The following is a 16,322-nucleotide window of genomic DNA, read 5'->3' as shown; positions in this document are numbered from 1 at the left end:
ACCTTGTGGTAAACCACTGATTGATAATCTGGATATGCCAGCAGTGTGGTGTAGTTGCTGTAGAGGGACAGTTCTCCCTCTATACTTATTACACATACGGTTAAAGTTCAAGCTCACATTACAAGTGTATACCCTGCTGAAGTGTCCTTGAGCAAGACAATGAATCCAAAACAGTTGTACACTCACTCTTCTGTAGCTGACCCATGGTATGCCACATCCAAGTAAGACATTGGATACCCTTCTCTCTCTCTCTTTGTGTCTGCACCACTTGATTAGCTTTAATGCAGTTTCCCAACTTTCCCAACTAACATAGCAGATAGACCCCCATTCCTTCACACATGTTAGTTTCTTGAGAGCTACACTGACTGATGAGAAAAACAGACTCTATTATGTCTGTACTCCAGCCCACCTCTAAACTCAGCCAGCTATGACCTCATCCCTGAGAGAGGGAGGGACAGAGGGTGGAGAAGAGAAGAGAAGAGAAGAGAAGAGAAGAGAAGAGAAGAGAAGAGAAGAGAAGAGAAGAGAAGAGAAGAGAAGAGAAGAGAAGAGAAGAGAAGAGAAGAGAAGATAAGAGACATGTAAATGTAGGGAAAGAGGCTATCATTGCAGGGAGTGAAGGGCATGAAAAGGGGAGCGGGTGAGGCAAAGAGAAGAAAAAACAATGATGGTATAATCTGAAACAACATCAACTTTTTAAAAGTAATTAATAATGAGAAATGAAATCTGTGTATCATTACCAAAGCCAGCCACTCAATGCAGCTATAAGACAAATAAACAGCCATTCATCTCAGAATATACAAAGACATAGGCATACATAGAGTACATAAACACAGACGTGCACACACAGTATACTGTAAGCCTGAGCCAGTAACAATACGGATGGTTTGTTTTGGACTAGCAGAGCCCCTGTAATACCTCCAAACATGCTACGCTCTACCATTTCAAGATGAACATAACAGAAGCAGATGGTGAGCTGTGCTGGAGAAGGCCTTGTTTTCACTGATCCAGGCATTTCACTACACCAGGCTAAACTCTGAACCATTTCAGTGTGGTAATGTGCAGGAAATACTTGAACACGATCTACACACTTGTCTTATATTGCAATTTCTAAAGAGAAATAAGGAGATTTTCTTCCCTTGTACTGACATCCAATTTTGTTTTGATGCTCTCAGGGAATGCATTTCATTGTACTTGTGCATTGTTATACAATATGAAAGAGAAAACTGTACCTATGAGATTTGTGATATGATATTTTGGGCCACAGAACCAATAACCATTTCTCATATTGTCATATTCTTGTTCACTTCACCACCCCTACTCTCTTCATATATTCTGCTGATATCTCACCATCATTACAACTCTAAATTCATTATTCTGACCCCCATCTCCTACAACACATATTTCTTTCCCTCCTACATTAAATCCTGTAGCACAACATACCGCTTTCACAAACTGAAGCAATATCTCATCCTCATCTTTTCTCTCTCGACTCCACACTTCCTACCCTCTGTGTCTCTCTGACAGGAAGATCTTGTGGGCTCAAAGGTCATTTATTCATTCCATCTTTGCCAGCGGGGGAGATATGAGAGATTTGTGGTTATGCATGCTGTTGCGAATGATAAACTGTGCATGAAAAGAAAGATATGGGAAAATGGATGAGAGGCTAGGAGCTCCCACCAGAATTCACTGCCCAGATTAAGCTCTCCATCAGATCATTCTTTTGCTCCTTTTTCTCTTGCTCTTCCCCTTCCTCATATTGCACGCACATCCCCAGTGGTCCCACCAGTTCTCATATAAGGCATTTGTCAATACCTGTGATTTTAACAGTGCAGTCTTTTGAATGCTTATTTTATTCTCTAATTTCTTTCAGATTAATATTTTTATTACATCTACCTTTCCATAAGCTTCTTTCTGTTCATTTCATTTTACATCACATGTTTTTTTTCTCCCCTCCACCCTCAGCCCCCCAACTTCTTACTCTTGGCTCAAAGCTGAATTGGGCTTCCAGTGCTATTTTTAGCACTTTCCCTCTGTCTACCTCTCTGTCTGTGTTGGAGCGGGGGAACTCAGAGACGTCCCCACAGCACACAGCGCTCATTTCCTCTTGCCAAACATGGGCAAAAAAATTCCAGCCAGACTCAACTGCTGAAAAAGTCATTCCCCCCACCCGTCCGGCATGTTACTCATATAGTGTCCATGCACCGACCCCAGTGGTACGTGCATTCCTCCGTCCGTCTGGACTGCAGAGACATGGGGAAGTTTATGGGTAGAGGTTGAGAAATGTGAGTAAGAGAGAAGAAGTGATGGAACAAGAGGCTGACTGAAGCCAAATAAGAGAATAGGAAAAAGAGAGAATGGCACTACATTTGTCTGGCTTGTAGAGGCCTACAGAGTAGGCTCTAAGGTGATGCATCACTGTAAACATTATGACTGAAAAATGTGGCATGGTAAACCACAGGGACCTTCAAATTATAATGTGGTGAAAGATGTTGCTAGGGAGCATATACAGTTTAAATATGTTTCATTAGGTTTTATATTGTTCTGGTTAAAAAAAACCCTACACAAGGCAGGAAGACTATCCAACATCATCCACGATCCCTAGTACATAAAACTCAGTGACCCAATCAGTGTTTTTCTCTACAGCCCCTCATTAAGTGATAAAGGATGGTGTTTATGTGAACACATCTATGTGCTTATTAAATATCCAACAACAGAGTTGACCCAGATCCACTCGGAGAAAGAGTGCCAGAAAGAACAACAGATACAGAGTTAGGAGGAAGCAAGGAATCAGAATCAGAAGTGAAAGGATGTGACAATGTCTCTTGAAAGGCAGGTAAGGAAAGAGGAAAGTTGCAAAGAAAACAGAGAAGGAAAAAGCTCACAAAGAAGGGATAGCTTGGTCCTCATACTCATGGCTTGCTGCAGAGGATTCAGTCAGGTGCCCTGCAGAGACTGGGCTGTAACCACTGTAATCCACACAGACTAAGCAACAGGGCCCCTTAATAAGAGCTGCTGAGCAGGAGGGGATAGAAACCCAACATCAAAGACTCCCACAGGAAAACTTATATCAGTGAAGTAATATTTTTCTACTTGCCACAAATGAAATGCATCTTGGTTATTAATTGAATAGAGAAATGTCATTTACATTTGAATGTGCTGATAAAGTCACAAGGCATAGAGTACACAGAAACCAAAGACAATATCTAAGGGGATGTTCGTGGATCCCCGCAATGATGTGGGGCGAAGTCACATATAAACAAGCCAAACATCCTCAATTTATGAAGTAAGGTGTAATATCTCTGTGCTGTCATTTCAAATGATGATAAAACTTAACATGCCCCTCTCCCAATGAGATGGGATTTAAGTAATACCCCATGAGAAGGGCAGTGTATAACAAAATCATTATAGGTGAAAGAATGAAAAGCAGAAGCATATTTTTATTATAAAACATACACTGTTAAATGCCAGTCCACCATATCATGTCTGGTCTATTCCACATGTATTATTGTGTCAGGAGCAAAGCTGGCTCAGAGAAAGGCCATACGTAAACCTCTCGCAGAGGCTCTACAATTATCAAAATCAGAATCAGAAATGCTTAATTGATCCTGAGGGTAAACTCTTTTGTTTCAGCAGCTCACTATCACGTCAGTGCACACAGGAATAGAAGTACTAAGCAAAAAATATAATACACTAAAAAAATATAATACACTATGATGTGATGGTAGTGACTAGCACAGAAACCTTGATCCAATAACCGAACCATGCCAAGTTCCTATCAACAGCATTTACACTGGACACACACACACACACACACACACACAAAGAGTTTGATTCAGTCAGTGCTTTACATTCAGTAAAGCCTAAAATTAGGTTTAATAATTATAGCAGTGTTGCTGTGGATGAAAGGCTTATACTCTGAGAATAAACACTCTAGAATTTCCCATTTTAATCATGAAAATGATACAACATAACATCTGTATAACCCACTATGCTTCAGTGACATTTCACCACAAAAAAACCTGATCTTCAACTCATGTTCAATCCAGCCGCCTGCAGTAATCTTACCATAATGGCAACAAACAAAACCTTGTTGAAAAGCTTCACCTTGTGCTCTGACAAGTCAGATCAACACAAAACTGTTGGATCAAACATGAATCCATGATAATACTTTTGAACTGACAGAATTTAAATGAAACACTTCACGTTCCATGTGAAGCTCTGCTATTGAGCTAATGTACAATGTACTTTTAAGACAATGGTACTGCCTGAAGCTCTAACATAAAAGTATTACTCATAGTATTCTGTATTGTCATTAACTGCCAAAGTTTTATTTTTTTTTTTTACTTTTTTTAGAATATTTAATGAAGTCTAGCTGTATCAACAGAAAACTACCAATCGAGTAAACTTGCAGGGCTCCAGTGACTCCAGAGAAAACAAAGTAATGCAAAAAACACTGCTTGCTTTGCATGCTTCAAATACTTTTGAAAACTTTGACAGTCTGACTATAGGATGTTGAGGGGGGTGGAAATGTGACCTCATGTTACTCCAAAGTCACAACTGTGATGGGGGGTATTAAGTGCTGTGTCCTTTCTCATCTTGTTAAGGCTATTCATGCAAAAATGAATAAAAGGTGCATTCTAAAATGATCAGTTTCTACATGTATGTATTGAGTAGGACAACTTAAAGTAACCTGTACTTTGTCACCATGAAAATATTTCTTTGCTTTTGTATTCTCAGTGGAGCAGTGCTCATACTGATGACAAATCATGTTTAACTCCCCTTTAAGCTGTGCAAGTCAAACTGCCTATTTGACCCATACGAGTATTTGCTCAGATCCACCCACTGACTAACACTGACTGATCTGTATAGTATTTGACTGGGTGGAGGACACAGCAGACTCCCCAGGAGACTATTACAGACCACTGAAGCAATTTGGCCTGCAGATAACGGTAAATAGTGGGAGAAATGACAGAAGTAATGGAGAACAAAATTATAAGAAAGAACAGAAAGAGTAGCTAAAAGAAATGTAGCATTAACTTCGGTAAAAAAGTAAATCAACAGAGTGCATACAATATCAGTCAGTGGGGGGTAGTAAGGTAGTGTAGGTAGTAAGGGGCGGGGGGAGAGACTGGATGGAATGCTGACAGGAGGAGGGGAGGGAGGAAAATTTCTGTTCTCAGCAAAACAGAGTGCCAGAGAAGTTTAGAATATGAAAAACTAAACAAATAAGTAATTAAATCACTGCCAAGGGCCAGTGAGCGAAAACAGCCCTCTGTGTGCTGAGGCAGATGGAAAAGAGTGGGGGATGGACAAAGAGAGAAAGAGAGACCAAAAGTATGCTGCTGTTTCAAAATGTCCTGAAACAACAAACACAGACAAAACACATCATTAACACTTTGACTGGGGTATGACACAGTTGAACAGTAGTGAACACTATGTTGTCAGGTGATGAACTGTGAGACTGAAACTGTGCGTGTGGCAGTGGATTGCATGGACAACAGTTAGCCTCGTGTTACAGCCATGAGTTAATCCACTGATAACATTAGCCAGTCAGTGTGTAAATAGAGCTGCACACAAACTAATTACATAGCCCCCACATTTCTCTCTGTGTATTATAATCCACACCATCAAGAAAGACAAGTGTGTCAGTTTAGGTGTGTGTCTGTTTGTTTCAGCATATTTTGTCTCAAGACAGAATGTGACAGCAATATTTCTAACCGTAACATTCCAAGTCACCCTATTTTTTAAACCTTGGAGAGGCTGAAGCTTGGAGCAGCTCAGTCTTACTGGATTTAAAGATTTAAAGTTCTTTTTCAAAGCTATATGACATATATCAATTCAGCAAGAGGAAACAGTCTAGACCTCCCCTGTTGTGTGTTACATGTGTAAGAACTGATAACAGAGAGGATTTAGGTATGTTTACACTCAAAGGTACAACTCAGCTCTAACTCAGCTCTGCACTAAATACAAATGGATAATAGCAGTAGATTAAATAGTTCATATACATATATATATATATATATATATATATATATATATATATATATATATATATATACACTCAGGAACGGGGCCACCATCATTCACCTCCTCTACATGGATGACATCAAGCTATACGCTAAGAGCGAGCGGGACATCGACTCACTGATCCACACCACCAGGATCTACAGCTCTGACATTGGGATGTCATTCGGGCTTGAGAAGTGCAGTCGAATGGTGACAAAGGGTGGGAAGGTAGTCCACACAGAAGGGGTCTCACTCCCAGAAGGAACAATAGCAGACATTGAGGGTGGTTACAAGTACCTTGGAATACCACAGGCAAATGGCAACCTTGAAGAGGTAACAAGGAAGACGGCAACGGCCAAATACCTCCAACGAGTAAGGCAAGTCCTAAGAAGTCAGCTCAATGGCAAGAACAAGGCCCAGGCAATAAACCGCTACGCCCTGCCAGTGATCAGATACCCTGCGGGAATAATAAGGTGGCCAAAGGAAGAGATACAGACCACAGACGTTAAGACGCGAAAGCTCCTCACCATGCATGGAGGGTTCCATCCCAAATCCAGCACCCTGAGACTGTACACTAGCCGTAAGGAAGGCGGCCGTGGACTAGTGAGTGTGAGAGCCACTATCCAGGATGAAACATCCAAGATCCACAAGTACATCCAAGATAAGGCCCCAACAGATGACGTGCTCAGGGAATGTCTCAGGCAATGGGGAACAGAGGAAGACGTGCTGGAGGAGGGACCATCATGGGAAGACAAACCCCTACACGGGATGTACCACCGGAACATAACTGAAGTGACTGATATCAAGAAGTCCTACCAATGGCTAGAGCGGGTTGGATTGAAGGACAGCACAGAGGCACTCATCATGGCTGCACAGGAGCAGGCCCTGAGCACCAGAGCAATAGAGGCCCAGATCTACCACACCAGACAAGACCCAAGGTGTAGGCTGTGCAAAGAGGCCCCTGAGATAATCCAGCATATAACTGCAGGGTGTAAGATGCTGGCAGGAAAAGCATACATGGAGTGCCATAACCAAGTGGCTGGCATAGTGTACAGGAACATCTGCACTGAGTATGGACTGGAAACCCCGAGGTCAAAGTGGGAAACACCTCCAAAGGTGGTAGAGACAAACAGCAGAGGAAAGCCGTTGTGGTTGACGTAGCAATACCAAGTGATGGCAACATCAGGAAAAGGAACATGAGAAACTAGAGAAATACCAGGGGCTCAGAGAAGAGCTGGAGATGGCCTGGAAGGTGAAGGCAACAGTGGTGCCCATGGTCATCGGAGCACTCGGGGCAGTGACCCCCAAACTGGAGGAGTGGCTACAGCAGATCCCTGGAAGAACACCAGACATCTCGGTCCAGAAGAGTGCAGTACTAGGAACAGCAAAGATACTGCGCAGAACCCTCAAGCTCCCAGGCCTCTGGTAGAGGACCCGAGCTCGAAGGACGAGACCACCCGCGGAGGGTGAAGGACAAAGTTTTTTTATATATATAAACACATACACTTACTACAGAAAAGAGTGATGTGTAGCTGTTGTGTTTTCAACATAATATGCAGCATTTTGAGTTTTATCTTATATTACTATATAGTAAAAATTTTTCCCCTTTGAATAAAGAGTATGTAGATCTGACATTCTCTTCAGTGTGGAGGTGTCGCTCCATGCGCACATGCTGTGCAGTGAAAGATACATATTTTTTTACTCAAAAATGCAGCTAAGGTAAGCTAAAGCATTTTCAGTCTTGCCCAATTTTCGTACTTGTTAAGAGTTAGGGTTAACAGTGGTGAAATCAGTATTTAGGGTTTAATAGAAGATGGGTACATGAAGATCAATGTCATGCAGGTGTGATGGGGCACAAGGAGAGGGTGCACCAGAGGGGGGATGTATTCAGGTTGGAGAAAAGTCACTCAAGATTGGGTTCACACAGGGGAAAACGATGAAAAGCACCAGGGGATGTAGATAGGTTTAAATGGGTAGGCTAAGAAGGTCACATTTAACAATGCCACACAATGGGAAACAGCCAGAGTGTATTGGAGGTTTCTAAGGTGGTAGAGGAGTATGTGGTTATTGGGGGCAAGTGTCTTGATGGAAGTATTACAGGGGAATTGTCATGGGTCTCTATGGGGTAAACCATTATGACTCTTAGAGGGAGGTATACGGTTTGTTTAGAGAGCTACAGGGGAGTGGATGGGAACAGAATTTATTTTCATACACCTGACATGGGAAGGAGAAGAGAGACGTGATGATAAAACCCTCCAAAATTGTGGTCCACTGGGATCACGCTGGCATTTCCTGTGCATGCTGTCTCTCACTGCTACACACAAACACACACACACACACATAGCCTCCTGTCTCTATTTCGCAGTTATTATGGGACCATTAAAACATGATGGCATCTTATCTTCAACTATTTCCTCCGTTTAAACAAAGCAATCTCTCTCAAGTATCACATATCCACTAAGAACTCATTTGGCCTGTCTTCTCTGCTGCCTCCCTTAATGCTTTGATCTTTCTCTCATTCCTCTTCACCCTTCCACCTGTCTTCTCATCTTCCCCTTTTCTTAGCTCATTCACTACCCCAACTTCAATCATTTACTGATTCTGCTTTTCAATAACCTCTTGTCAAGACCACCCTGCTGAACTTGTCTTGGCTCACTGCAATTCTTTCTCTTTCCTCTCTTGTGTTCTCCTTTCTCATCTCGTTATTCCTCTATATTTCTTACCTAGTGTGCTTTCCCATTCATTTGCACCCCCTTCCCAGCTTCCTCAGTCCCTCTCCACTCATCTCCCCCGCTTCATTCAGTCTCTCTTAACAAACAACCAAACTTTCCCACCAGGGTCGTCAGGACAACGGAACAACGGAGCCCCCCCCCCCGGACTCTCCTCACCCACCCACAACCCAATCCCACCACCAGCAAGTGAACAAACAAGCAGGAAAAAGAAAAGTTTAGTCCCATAAAAGGCCCTGAATCCAGTGTTATTTTGCTGCAAGGTGCTAATAGTTAACCCCCAGGCTGTCATGATTTTAACCATGGTAAAGAGGGAGCAATTGCTTAAGCAACTCAGAACAGAATCACAGCTGATGGTACCTCACAGTGTCAAAACAGCTATGGGAACGACAGAGGGGTGTGTCCTTATTGAATTGGCCCAGTGTCTGTCTGTGTGTATATGTATTGGCATGTGTCAATGCACACTTGTATAAAATATGTATGAAAGTGTCAGTGTGTGTGTCTGATAATAACTGTGTAATTAAGAGCAAAATAACAATACATATGTTATCATCTGTCAAAAGATTTGTGGCTGTCAGACACTGCTGGTGTTCTGCTTGGCGCGCTCACAAAAAGACGTGCCACAACAACACAGAACATGACGAGACGTTTCAGCATGCACTGTGCTCCTTTCCCAACATTCTACATTTAGCTCTGACTAATTCAGTAGCTAAAGACGCCAGAAAGAAGAGATGGACTTTATTTCTGGAAATAAGGCAAAGCAACACACCTGTTAATTCTCCAACATGGACCTTTAAGATCTTTAGCGAACATTGTGTCACACTATCTCCTGCTTCAGGACTTTGCAATCCAGCAATGGCAACAACATTAAGCAGGGTTGGTCACTATCATATCTAAGAGTTTCAATGTGGTTGAGAAACCTGAAACTAGGTTTCACAGATTATATCTTTGGCAAGCTCAGACACATGAAAACATCAACAGAAGAATTAATTTCTGTGATATCATATTGTTACTCAGACATACCCTAAAAGTGCTTCAACTGGGTTTAGGACACACACACACACACAAACCACACACCATATTCATCCTCTTACCAATGTTGGCTGTTGTTAGAAAGCTATCTGAAACCCTCTTGAAAATCCCACTCTGTCTGCTATACTCAAGGCCCATTAGTTAGATTAAACAAACAATTCACCTCAATCCAGTTTCTATTTTTCATAGTATTTGCATGAAATATCCATCTGGTTTCACAAAGACACAGCCAAAGCTTTCCAGCAGAGTGTCTCAGCCTTGCTCTTGAACGGCAAAGGGAAACAATAACATATTTGTTGTGTTCACTGCTGTAGGCATAAAAAGGACAGCTTTCCAGTGGAAACAATGTGCAGAGGGCATCTGGATTAAGGTCAACTGCTCTGAGGGACTTGAACAAACAAAAGGAGGATTTGATAGAGAGGTCAGGTGTGAGAACGTCTGACAAAATACTTTAAAGGTTATTGTTCACGGTCTTTATATAAACCTTTACTACAATAAAAACAGAGATGCCACACCTGCTGGATACAATGTCTTTTTCAAGGTATCAGCTCTGTTCTGTTAATAATCTTTAATTTATTTTGTTCCCAATAGAAAATTGACACCAAGAAGAATAACAGCACTGCAGTTCCACCAAGTCATGAAACATTAATTACCAACCTTTTGCATCTTCTATGGGGCAATTACAAGTCACACTTCAACATGGTGTCAATTTGTGGTCTTGCATCCAACAGTTTGCATGCTAAGGAACCTAAACATACAGAGACACACACGCACACACACAATACACACATTCACACAAACACATGTCTCATCATGCATGAGACCTACTATTACTGTAGCTTCATCTTAGACCCCAGTTGAATCTAAACAATGTTTAAGGGAGTAGTAAGCAGTTGTTTAGCGATTACTTTTAGAATCATTCTCTAAGTTCATCTAAACAGAGAAACATATAACAGCCATTACAGCCATCATTGTCATCATCTTCCAACATGCCACCCACCGACATGCTCACGGGCACCCTTTTGCAGAACTCTTTTGTGCAAACCTTGTATTTTTGAAATGGGAACTATGTCAGTTGTGTGCAATAGCTTTTTAAAAACCTTTATTTTACGTCTGTGGCTTAATGGGACACTTGCATGCTTAATTTTTGCCCTAATGTCACACTGTAAGCACTTGAATGGCCCAAGTACCGATAAGTTCAGCCCAAGTTAGTGCTCAAGTGCCCCAGTGTCAAGCAGAGAATTAAAGCCCCTCTGGTCAGGCCAAGTTCCTATATTTCTAGCTCTTGCTCTTAGGGTGAAATTACTCCTAATCCTGAATTCTTTTTCATTTTCACTGTTGCCCCTTACAGAGTGTGTGCACACAGTAACTGCAAAGTATTATACAGGAAGCATAGATAGAGAGAGAGAGACAGGGCAACAGAGGGAGAGAGAGTGTGAGAGAGTGGACTGGGCATTGGTCCAGTGTAACTGCTCTTTGACTTCCCACTTACATATACCGCTATTTATATCAAGGATCGATCAAACATGCCCTGTTATCATTCAGCCTATTAACAACACTGTGTGCTGCCTTTGAAGCCTTATCCTGAACAGCCAGAGGAAACCAACCAGACTGCTTGTTTTCCTTCTGTGGGATTCCAAAGTCAGGTGATCAGAAGGATTTGTTTCAACATTAAAAGCTAGACAACAGTTCATGTGCCGACAGCTAGCATTAATATGCCACTCACTCTCTTTTTGAGAGTTGGGTCTTTGTAGCTAATTCAGGAACTAAACGAAAAGCAAAACCTGTGCAAGGAAGTTCAGGCAGTGAGTAATTTCTTGATAACAGTGTGATGATAATGGTTGTTTATCCTTACTAACAAAATAACTGACTTGCTGCACTTGCACATATAATCTCCCTCTGGAGTCTGTAAACACTGTACACCTATACACAAGCAGAAGCACTTAAGCTTGTGCATCCACACACAATGGCAGCCCATTTCACCTTCCTTCCTCCCATCCTCTCCCCACACCCACAGGTGTATTCCATGTAAATGTAACTTTAGACCCAAGAACTCTTCAGGTCTCAGTTAATCATGCATGAGCATGTGGAAATTCTGGCAAGTAGCAGCAACACAAACACCCCGGGCCTATGCTGAAATAACGGCTCTTCCATTTATCATCAACAGGGGAGTCACTTTACAAGAGATCTGAGGCCTGGTGAGAAGAGGATAGTGTGTTGCTTCTTAAATGAAAATGGGTGATTGATTACTTAAGTTCCCCAATAGACTGTCAAAATCAAAGAAAAGATAAATGAAGGTAAAAATAAAAATAAATGACCCATATCCAGATAATTAATGAATATAGGTGAAATGACATGTTATATTACAATACTGGAGGAATGTTTTCTAACTGCTGCAAAAGAACAACATCTTGGACACCATTTATAGAGTGTTACTGAAATAAAGTATTGCTATAAGTCAATTTCTGTTTCAAAACAATCCTAAAATTCCATGACGATTGCCATTTGGTGGCAGATCACTTTGCAGCTACCGTTCTGCCAAAAAAGGTCACGAGTGAAGGCTTTACATCATTCAACCATAAGTTCTTCTTAATTTTTACATTTTCAAATCAATGAGGAACTGTCTTTACCTGGTAAAGTTAAATCTGGGCCAGTAAAAAAAAAGAAAACACACCCTAACAGTATTCATGAATTTTGTCTCTTTCAGCAATCCAGGAACAATTATATTACAGTATATATCACCTTAATAATATAATCATATAATCTGTAATGTCACTTTCTAAGCAGCTTGTTTTCTTTCTGGAAATACGGCTACAGCACATGTTTCATTCATATATGTAAATAAAATATCTGACCAAGGTCTAGAACCAGACTTTCAAACTGGAATGAATGAAGACAAGATTGATTAGTCTCTGAATACTCTAAACTCTAAACTCAATCTCTCTGTTACTACAGTGAAATCAGATATTTACTTTATGTGTCACTGCCTGCTGACTGTAATAATCCCTGCAAGAGAACATAGCGAAGCACTTAACACAAGCACAGCACACAGTATCAAAGTGTGGACAGCAAGAAAGAAGTCTATGAAGAAGGTGTGTTCAAAGTCACCAGGCCCCACAGATGTCTGGATACAGCCCACACCCAATTCTGATGAATAGAGGTCAAACTGCTCCACAGCTCAATAGGAATTCCCATCTGATATGCTTTGCAAGGCTGAAACAATGCTGTAAACATTTTTCTAAACTGATTTCTCCCACTCTTTTAAATGCTTGGCTAAGCTGGTGCTGCACTCTGTTTGATAGTTGGCAGGAAGACATATCTGGTAATGTCTGCTGCTTTGGAAAATTGTTCTTATTTACACAGTTTTATTGAGTAGGAGTTAAAAATGTGTAAAGAATTTTGAATTTGAGCTAGAACTACAACTTATACCCATCCTTTCATTCAAAATGAAAAGCAAAGGCTCACATAAAAGATGTCAGCATAGTTGCTTACAAACATTTCCCTTTGTGCATGGCCACAATGGCGACAGTGACCTTACCTAAAGTGCCTATTTAAATCACTTATTTAGGTGAAAACACGACATAAATCACAATTTCAAGTATCTCCTATTCAGAGGTTTTCACAGTGTCCTTGGGAACATGCATTTTCACTGTTTCTCTTTCGTTCTGTCGCTCAAAGCACACACAAACACAAAACACATGCAGACAGTGCAGGTTTCCAGCCTACGAGTGAGACACTTTGTAGTCCTCAGCGGTCTGGGAGACTGAGGAGAGACCTCCAAGGCTGTATGTTGAGCAGAGACGTCTGAATGAAGGGTGCATTGAAATTGCTCCTCTTTTCTTCAGAGTCTCACCCACAAAGGGTCTGTTTCCAATTCAGGACACAAGGTCATTAGATAATACACACAGGGACCTCAAGGCCACACAGTAGGGGCGGGATCATTCAACAAAACAAGCCTTCTACCCCTCACTGTGTAAATTTCTCAATGCCACAGATTCACTTTAATAGTCTCTGCAGGATGCATATGCACATCCAGAATCAAATATATTCACATGCAAACTCACACGCAGGCACATAAAATCCCTTCAACACACAGACACGTGAGAGGGGTGTCTCTTTCAGTGGTTTGACAGTGGGAATCATGACATCATCCTGTTCCCCTACCATCTCGCTATTCAGTCACAGCAGAGTTACTTAGCCTTCTAAGTGGGCTCAATGAATGCAGGGGGATTTCTCTCCTCTTTTTCTTTTTATTATCTTGTAAGCACAACCAAACATGTGCATGTAGTGGATAGATGCATCTGCGTGTGTGTGTGTTTGTTTGTGTTTGTGTGTGTGTGTGTGTGTGTGTGTGTGTGTGTGTGTGTGTGTGTGTGTGTGTGTGTGTGATTGTTTGACAGCCAGTGGGTTGTTCACTAAAACTTTAGGAAAATGCTCTCCAATGAGAAACTGCTGGATCAGTGAAGTATTAACATGGAGGTGTTGCCATGGGACAAAACCTCCATAGTGATACTGAACATGGAAACTTTTAGAGATTTTCCATATGCAAGAATGGAAACTGAGCATGTTCTGCCTGGATGGGAAACTTCCACCCCATTCATGAAGATGTCAGATTTCAGCTTGTCAAGGTTAACTCATAGTGTTCTGAATCTCAACTCTGCATGGCGTCATGAAAAGCCAGGAAGAAGAAAGTGGGCAGGGAAACCCTGTGGCAGAGAGAGATGTGAGGTGGAGGAAGATGAAACAGAGATGGACAGAATCTGTCCTCTACTTCCACATGAGCACATGTGTGGGCTTGGGCCTTGGCCTGCTTCTCTAAACTATAACTTCTTCAAAGTGAGTGGATACTGGAAAGAGCGGGGTCATAGTATATCTATTCTCCCTGAGTATAGCCAGTGACAACATGGCTGTAGCTGGAGATGACAATACCACACACACAGTATAAGGGAAGAAGAAAATGGAGAAAGAGGATGAGACAGACAGATTGGTACTGTTTGGAAAATATGGATGGGTCACCATAGTTACAGACCAGCCAAACTCTGGGACAAAAGGACAGAAAGAGCCAAGTGTCACGAGATCGGGTTACAGCATGACTTGGTCTCACATATGCCAGAGCAGATTAACAAATTATTTCAAGGTGTTCTTCCAATGTGTTAAAGAATCATCTTGAGTGAGCTAGTTCTTCTGGTGCTTGCTTATACTTAAACTGTAGTCTGAATACAGGTTCTGTATTCATGTTTCAAGACCACTCTGCACAGTCGGTATTTAATATTTAGTTCCTAAATAACCTTTATTTATTGTACACATCTTAGTCATTGCTCAACATTTGAATTATTATTATTGGTTAGTTATGTTGATGGTACTCATACATGCCTCTGCCTGAAAGACAACCCCTAAGAGATCAGCACATCAGAAACTTGATCCTCAGCACAAAGAATGAAGTCTCACAGCTCCTGGGGGAGAATAGCAAAGTCATAAAGCGCAAGGCCCGGATGAGGGCAGCGGGCCTCCGGCCAGGTGCTGCGCGCTGAGCCACACCAGCCGCCTAATGTACGGCAATCCACACCTCACATCAGCTCTCCGAGAGGAGGGGGGGAGTCAGTACATCCCTGGCCTGTGCCACTAAACTAGCCTGCATGCATTTGTCATTGCTGTACTTGTAAATATAGTCCAGGTTGCGTGCTGGCCACCTCCGTATCCCTCATTGGATTAATTAAAATCAAGCCTCTGCTTACGCAACAGTCAACCTGGTTATGCGCAAACGGCTACAAACGAGAACAATAAAGTTCCATGAAAGTTACTGATTCTACTTGTCTTCGTAATCATAAAGTTGACATTTCATATGTTATGTTCTGTGCAGGCAAAAAGGATTCTACTATGGCAGACAGATGCAATATTGTTCAAGAGCACTATATGTTACCAGTTGGTGGAGGAACGGGGGTTGAGGATGTCCTCTTTAGCCGTGAGCAGTGACAGGCTGTAGGTATCAAGGTTGATCGTTCGCGTGCTCATAATGGCAAAAGTTTCCAGACCACTCCCGCAGCTTCTCTCTTCACTGGTCCCGACGGTTTTCGGGGTTGGAGTATCTGCTGGAAAACAGCCACAGCTGAACACTGAGGGTCGTTGACGGCCGAGAAAAGAGTAGTAAAGGTATGCAGGTTCATGCAATGTGGGCTCAAGTTCCAAATATAATAGATCTGTGCGGGCGCTGCGCACTCACAGCGTGGAGGAGACTGCGACTGCACACTGGTCTTTGTGCAGCGGGGAAGAATAAGTTTTCACTAAAAAGCCCCACCTCCCGTTGAGAGAGTGGAAAGCATAATGACTTCACTAGCTGGGTCACGCAAGAAACGCAACCACTCAGCTACACCTACAGATCATAACTGTCTCATGTACCCTCCTTATCCTGATATCACTTGGTAACCCTTGCTTTCTATAAGGCAACTTGCCTGCTTATACTGTGACTAAAGCAAAGCAGACCACTGGAGGTATTGCACCACATCACCACTATTTAGACATTGCTGCTAGCAAATGAATGATAGCTGAGCGTCA

General features: G+C 42.0%; 1 protein-coding gene across 2 annotated transcripts in view; it reads right to left on the bottom strand.

The window, feature by feature from the left end:
• The window catches only part of si:dkey-40c11.2 (drebrin-like protein A), a 31,797-nt gene extending 15,709 nt beyond the window's left edge, over positions 1 to 16,088 (bottom strand). The window contains exon 1 of one of the 2 annotated variants that reach the window (XM_044196683.1): positions 15,691 to 16,088. In XM_044196683.1, coding sequence (XP_044052618.1) covers positions 15,691 to 15,782 — 92 coding nt within the window. In that variant the 5' untranslated portion in view covers positions 15,783 to 16,088. The remainder of the gene's footprint in view (positions 1 to 15,690) is intronic. The other variant, XM_044196684.1, reaches the window with a different exon arrangement.
• Positions 16,089 to 16,322: the final 234 nt, after the last annotated feature.

Source organism: Siniperca chuatsi, linkage group LG5, assembly GCF_020085105.1.
Source record: "Siniperca chuatsi isolate FFG_IHB_CAS linkage group LG5, ASM2008510v1, whole genome shotgun sequence".
In the NCBI taxonomy this organism is placed as follows: Eukaryota; Metazoa; Chordata; class Actinopteri; order Centrarchiformes; family Sinipercidae; genus Siniperca; species Siniperca chuatsi.
Note: the sequence above shows the minus strand (reverse complement) of the source record. Positions and strands in the feature narration are given on the sequence as shown.